Source organism: Dryobates pubescens, chromosome 1 (assembly GCF_014839835.1).
Source record: "Dryobates pubescens isolate bDryPub1 chromosome 1, bDryPub1.pri, whole genome shotgun sequence".
In the NCBI taxonomy this organism is placed as follows: domain Eukaryota; kingdom Metazoa; phylum Chordata; class Aves; order Piciformes; family Picidae; genus Dryobates; species Dryobates pubescens.
Window position 1 is genome coordinate 31,124,677 of NC_071612.1, and position 6,599 is coordinate 31,131,275.

General features: G+C 52.5%; 1 protein-coding gene across 1 annotated transcript in view; it reads left to right on the top strand.

The window, feature by feature from the left end:
• KDR (kinase insert domain receptor) overlaps positions 1-5,345 on the top strand; it is a 50,183-nt gene extending 44,838 nt beyond the window's left edge. Inside the window, exons 28-30 of the mRNA XM_054163406.1 lie at positions 1,845-1,941; positions 2,612-2,700; positions 5,045-5,345. Coding sequence (XP_054019381.1) covers positions 1,845-1,941; positions 2,612-2,700; positions 5,045-5,267 — 409 coding nt within the window. The 3' untranslated portion in view covers positions 5,268-5,345. The remainder of the gene's footprint in view (positions 1-1,844; positions 1,942-2,611; positions 2,701-5,044) is intronic.
• The last annotated feature ends 1,254 nt before the right edge of the window (positions 5,346-6,599 follow it).

A 6,599-nucleotide genomic window follows, 5' to 3' on the forward strand; every position in this document is an offset into this window, starting at 1 on the left:
GCAGGGGCAGGAGACTCTTCAGAGCAGCAGGCTGGGATTCCCACGCCTCACCACACTCTAACTGCAGTTCTGTGCTGTGTGGACAATTGAATACAAGCACCTGGGGAGCTTTCACACTCAGAAGGCAAGCTGTGGCCTGAACCAAATCAGTCAAGGTCAGCTAATCAAAGAGGACAGGTTGATTTGGTTGTCCCTTAGATGATTTTGGTCCTTCCAGGGTTGGATGGGAAGTGGATTAGATACCATTGCAAAGTCACAGAAGCAGAAGTCATGGTCAGTGCTAAGGTCTTGAAAGAACAGGTTTTAAGTCTGGGAGGAGAATATGGAGAGGGAGCACAGTCACAGTTTTCAGTACAGGAGAAGCTGCTCAAAAGAGGATGCTAATTAACTAATGATTCTGTGGCCCCAGCAAAAGGTTGAATTTTATTGGCAGCAAATACTTGACTTTCAAACGTTAAAGCCATTCTAAAGTGTAATTGAGCACCTGGGCAAGCTACACAGGGAACCTGTGAAAGCCCCCAACCAGCTTAGATTCATGTCTGCTGGATACAGGCAGGGCTCAGCATAGCTAGCCTCAAAGCTGGGAAATGGGGTGAGTGATCTGGAGGTGCTGGAAGGTGTCCAGAGGAGGGCCTGGAGGATGAGGAGAGGGCTGGAGCTGCTCTCGTATGAGGACAGACTGAGGGAGTTGGGGTTGTGCAGTCTGGAGAAGAGAAGGCTCCCAAGAGACCTAAATGTGGCCTTCCAGTATCTGAAGGAGGCTCCAAGAAAGCTGGGGAGGGACTTTTGAGGGTGTCAGGGAGTGATAGGACTGGGGGGGATGGAGCAAAACTAGAAGTGGGGAGATTCCAGATTGGATGTCAGGAAGAAGTTGTTGCCCATGAGGGTGGTGAGAGACTGGCACAGGTTGCCCAGGGAGGTGGTGGCAGCCTCATCCCTGGAGGTTTTTGTATCCAGGCTGGATGTGGCTGTGAGCAACCTGCTGTAGTGTGAGGTGTCCCAGCAGGGCATGGAGGAAGCTCTCTCTTTGCCTCTTGGATCCTTGAGGTCCCTTCCAACCCTAACAATTCTGTGATGATTCGATGTGATTCTCTTAGCTGCCTCCAGCTTTGTGCTTCAACTGGCTGCAGGTTTTGCTTCTGACAACAGGAATTTTTCTTTCACTAGAGTTAGGAACGTAAATTTGTCCTGTGTAACTGGGACAACATCTGTTTTACTCCATAACCCCTCGGACAGAAAGCTGGGGGTGGCTGTTTTGTTTGTACCTCCATGAAAGGCAATTTCATTTCATTTTATTTTTTATTTTTTTTTTGTCCTATTTTATTTCATTGTTATGGCTGTCATCCTGGCCAGAGGGCTTCTTTTGGAGAAGAGCCTGCAAGAGAGATGCAGCACTCCCTGTCCTGGTCCCCACAGTTTCAGGGCGTCAGGCTGCTGAGTCTGCTGTTGTTGTCCTAGGTCCAGCCAGGGGTCTCAGAAGTGTGGTCCAAAGGAAGAGACTCTTGTCTGTGCTCCAGGCTCCTCTGTTTATTACACTTCTGAGAGAAGCTTGCAGGAAGTGAAGCCCTCCAGTGGAACTGAGGAGAGGAGCTGTGTTCTCCAAGTTCTTAGAATTTCAGCTCAGGGATGAAGGTTGCCAGGAGCAGGAGGTCAGGGACATGCCACGCTCTCGGCCCTTGGTCCTTTTCTCTAGGTGGATGTTTTGAGGTTTGTACAACGTGTTTTGACAAAAGGCTTGAACTTCTCTGTGGGGAGACAAAAGGGATTCTGCTGTGTCTGTGCTGTTTGCAGCCAAGCTGTGGGCAGTGGACATGAACCATTGGTGTGTTCTGTTTGCTTTTCAGTCAGTACCGACAAGGTAGCAAAAGGAAAAGCCGCCCTGTGAGCGTGAAAACCTTTGAGGATGTCCCACTGGTAACCACTGTAAAAGTTGTTCAGGAGGTAAGTTTGTCTCTTCTTGCCGTGGTTTTCCCTCCTGGAGATGTTTGTTGGGTTGGTTTGGGGATTTGTGCTGTTTGGTTTGGTTTTGGTTTGTTTTGTTTTTAATAGAAAGGTTTGGGTTGGAAGGGACCTCCATAGCTCACCCAGTCCAACCCCCTCTGCACTCAGCAGGGACATCCTCTACTAGGTCAGGTTGGCCAGAGCCCTGTCCGGCCTCACCTTGAATATCTCCACAGATGGAGCCTCAACCACCTGCCTGGGCAACCTGTTCCAGTGTTCCACTACCCTCGTGGTGCAGAACTTGTTCCTAACATCCACTCTAAATCTGTTCTGCTCTAGTTTGAAGCCATTGCCTTCCTGTAGCCCTCTTCAGGCACTGGAAGGCTGCTATTAGGTCTTCCTGGAGCCTTCTGTTTTCCAGGCTGAACATCCCCAGCTCCCTCAGCCTGTGCTCACAGCTGAGCTGCTCTAACCCCCTGATTATTTTCATGGCCCTCCTCTGGACCCTCTCCACCAGGTCCATGTCCTTTCTGTGTTGAGGGCTGAAGAGTGGTGTAGTAGTAGTTGTAGTATTACTGTTATTATTAGTAGTAGTACCATTAGTAGTAGCAGTACTGTTGTTATTGTTGTTGTTATTAATGCTTTCCATTTAATTCTGACACCTCTGCAGGAGAACCAGACAGATAGTGGGATGGTTCTTGCCTCAGAAGAGCTGAAGACCTTGGAAGAGAGTGACAAACAAGTGAAAATCCCCTTCAGGTAAGGCTTGGGCTGCACACAAACTTGATCATGACCTTGTAAAGCCCTGCAGTATGTCACAAGACTGATTGGTCTGTAAAATCTTTGTAGGTGACCAGATCTTGTCCTACTTTAGTTTTGAAAACTCAAAGGAAAACTGTGCACTGTATAGCTGCTCATCCATGCTGGTACCAGGAGAGGAGAGGTGATGCAGCTGCTGGATGCATCAGCCAGCCAGCAGACAGGACTCACACTGGGCAGCTAGAAAAGCATCCAGCACCCCTTGAATCGTAGAATTGTCAGGGTTGGAAGGGACCTCAAGGACCATCCAGTTCCAACCCCCCTGCCATGGGCAGGGACACCTCACACTACAGCAGGCTGCTCACAGCCACATCCAGCCTGGCCTTCAAAACCTCCAGGGATGAGGCTGCCACCACCTCCCTGGGCAACCTGTGCCAGTCTCTCACCACTTTCATATTGAAGAACTTCTTCCTGACATCTAATCTCAGTCTCCCTTCCTCTAGCTTGGATCCATTCCCCCTAGTCCCCCTTGAAGGAACTGAGCTGGTGTGCACGATTGAGCTTAGTTGTGAGGATCTGTGATGGCAAAGAACACTACACTTTGCTTTCCCCCTCCCCTCCTTGGTGTGTGTCCCCCCACTTCTTCTACTCCCCTCTCCTCTCCTCTCTTTTGCTCCCCTCTCCTCTCTTTTGCTCCCCTCTCCTCTCTTTTGCTCCCCTCTCCTCTCTTTTGCTCCCCACTCCTCCCTTTTGCTCCCCTCTCCTCTCTTTTGCTCCCCACTCCTCCCTTTTGCTCCCCTCTCCTCTTTCTTATTTTCTCCTCCCTTCTGGTTTATTTGTTTGATTATTTTCTTTGCCCTGAAGCTGACTCTCGAGGTTCCAGGATGTACCTGGGTTGTATTTTCAGAGCATTGTGCCGGGGTTTCATTGTGCAGCTCACAGGAAGCACAGTGCTGCTGGAAGCTCACGTATGCTCTCTCAGAGCTGCTTTTTTTTTTCACTCCCAGAACATCTTGAAGTGCAAACACAAGACCCAATGCAGTTAGGGTCGCACCACAGCTGAGATGTGTGAAACACCTCTGATTGATTTATTCTTTCCTCTCCATTTCATCTAACTCCTCGTGTCCCATGAAAGGAAATCTCTTTTTCACACATTGGTGCAATCAGGGCTGATGACAAGGTCGCTGCTTATAACCAAAAGCATGTTTCAAAAGGCTGGAAGCCAGTTTTGCTCAGTGCAGCCTTTTGCTTGGGTTGTGGCTCTGATGGTGACCCCCAGGGCTTGGTATTGAGGCCAGTTCTGTTTAATATCTTTATTGCTGATTTGGATGAGGGGATGGAGGGCACCACCAGAAAGTATGCAGACCACACTCCATTGAGCAGGAGTGTTGATCTGCTGGAGGGTAGGAGGGCACTGCAGAGAGATCTGGACAGGTTACATCAGTGGGCTGAGGCCAGTGGAACCAGGTTTCACAAGAGCAAGAGCCAGGCCCTGCACTTCGGTCACGACAACCCCAAGCAATGCTGCAGGCTTGGGGCAGAGTGGCTGGGAAGCAGCCTGGTGGAAAAGGAACTGGAGGCCAGGTGGCTGAACATGACCCAGCAGTGTGCCCAGGTGGCCAAGAAGGCCAAGGGCATCCTAGCCTGGAACAAAACAATTGTCCAGCAGGAGCAGGGCAGTGATGGTGCCCCTGTACCCAGCCCTGGAGAGGTCACAGCTTGAGTTCTGGGTTCAGTTCTTGGTGCTATAACATAGGAAAGACATTGAGGTGCTGGAGGGTATCCAGAGAAGAGCAACAAGGGTGAGGAGTTTGGAGGGCATCATATGAGGGGCAGCTGAGGGAGCTAGGGGTGTTTAGTCTAGAGAAGGCTGAGGAGAAATCTTATTGTTCTCTACAGCTACCTGAGAGCAATTGGAATGAGGCTGGGGTTGGTCTCTCCTCATGAGTACCTAGAGACAGGATGAGAGGAAATGGGTTTGAGTTGTGCCAGGGCAGGTTTAGGTTGGACCTGAGCAAAAGCTTCTTTAGTGAGAGAGTGGTGAGGGGTTGAAACAGGCTGCCCAGGGAGGTGGTGGAGTCACCATCCCAGGAGGTGTTCAAGGAGCTTCAGGACATGGTTTAGTGGCCATGGGAGTTGGGTTATGGTTGGAGTGGATGATCCTAGAGGTCTTTTCCAGCCTTAGCGATTCGATGAGTCTATGGAAAGCAGCTGCTGGTAGGAATCAACCCCCCAGCTGCCTTCCAGCAGCCATGCTCCACAGCTCCCTGTTTTCCATGATCTCTGAGGGTCCCTTCCAGCCTCTTACCTGCTGTGCTTCCTGTCTCTGCCTGGTTTATCGCAGCACGCTGGTGCCCAGCAAGAGCAACGAGTCGGTCATGTCCGAAGCCTCCATCCAGACCAGCGGGTACCAGTCGGGGTACCACTCGGACGACATGGACACCACCATCTGCTCCGGCGAGGAGACCGAACTCTTGTGCGGGCGGGAGGCCTCAACGCCGCCCTGCCGCGCCCACGACCTGCCCTACGACGGCGCCGCGCTGCCCCTCGCCTCCCCGCCGCTCTAGGCCGCAGCTGGCAGCTCTGAGTGCCCAGCAAGAGCAGGGAGTCCGTCACGTCCGAAGCCTCCAGCCAGACCAGCGGGTACCAGTTGAGGTACCGCTCACACGACACGGACACCACCGTCTGCTCCGGCGAGGAGACCGAACTCTTGTGTGCTGGGAAGCCACACCGCCCCTCTGCCGTGCTCACAGCCTGCCCTATGATGATGCAGTGCCACCGCCCCTCTGCCGTGCTCACAGCCTGCCCTATGATGATGCAGTGCCACCGCCCCTCTGCCACGCTCACAGCCTGCCCTATGATGATGCAGTGCCACCGCCCCTCTGCCACGCTCACAGCCTGCCCTATGATGATGCAGTGCCACCGCCCCTCTGCCATGCTCACAGCCTGCCCTATGATGATACAGTGCCACCACCATTCTGCCACGCCCACACAATGCCCTACGATGGCATCGTGCTGCAGCCACTCTGCCATGCTCACAGCCTACCCTACAACAGTGCCATGCTGCCACTTACCTCCCCACTGCTCTAGGCTGAAGCTGGTGGCTCTAGGTACCCAGCAAGAGCTATGAGTCCATCATGTCCAAAGCCTCCATCCACACCAGTAGGTACCAATCAGGGTACCACTCAGATGACATGGACACCACCTTCTACTACAGCGAGGAGACTGAACTCTTGTGTGCTGGGAAGCCTCATTGCCCCTCTGCCATGCTCACAGCCTGCCCTACAATGGTGCCATGTTGCTGCCACTCTGCCATGCTCACGGTCAGCCCTACGACAGCTCCACTCTGCAGCACTCATGACCTGCCCCATGATGGCACCGCACTGCTGCTCACCTCCCCACTGCTCTAAGCTGAAGCCAGCCACTCTGGGTGGCCCCCGGGATGTGCCTTCTTAGCCAGGCCTGGTGGCACTTGGGTTTGATGTATAACAGTGTCACAGTACATTAGAAGTTGGAAGGACGCTCCAGAGAGCATCCAGTCCAACCCCCCCTGTCAGAGCAGCATCACCCAGGGTAGTTTGCACAGGAATGCATCTAGGTGGGGTTGGAAAGGCTCCAGAGAAGGAGACTCCACAACCTCTCTGGGCAGCCTGCTCCAGGGCTCTGGCACCCTCACTGTCAAGAAATTTCTCCTCATGTTGAGGTGAAATCTTCTATGTTCTTGTTGTTCCTTGTCTTATTCCTGTGCACCACTGAGAACAGCTTGTTCCCCTCCACTTGACCCCCACCCCTCAGCTATTGATAGACATTGATCAGATCCCTCTCAGCCTTCTCCTCTCCAGACTAAACAGCCCCAGGGCGCTCAGTCTCTCTTCACAGAGGAGATGCTCAAGTACCCT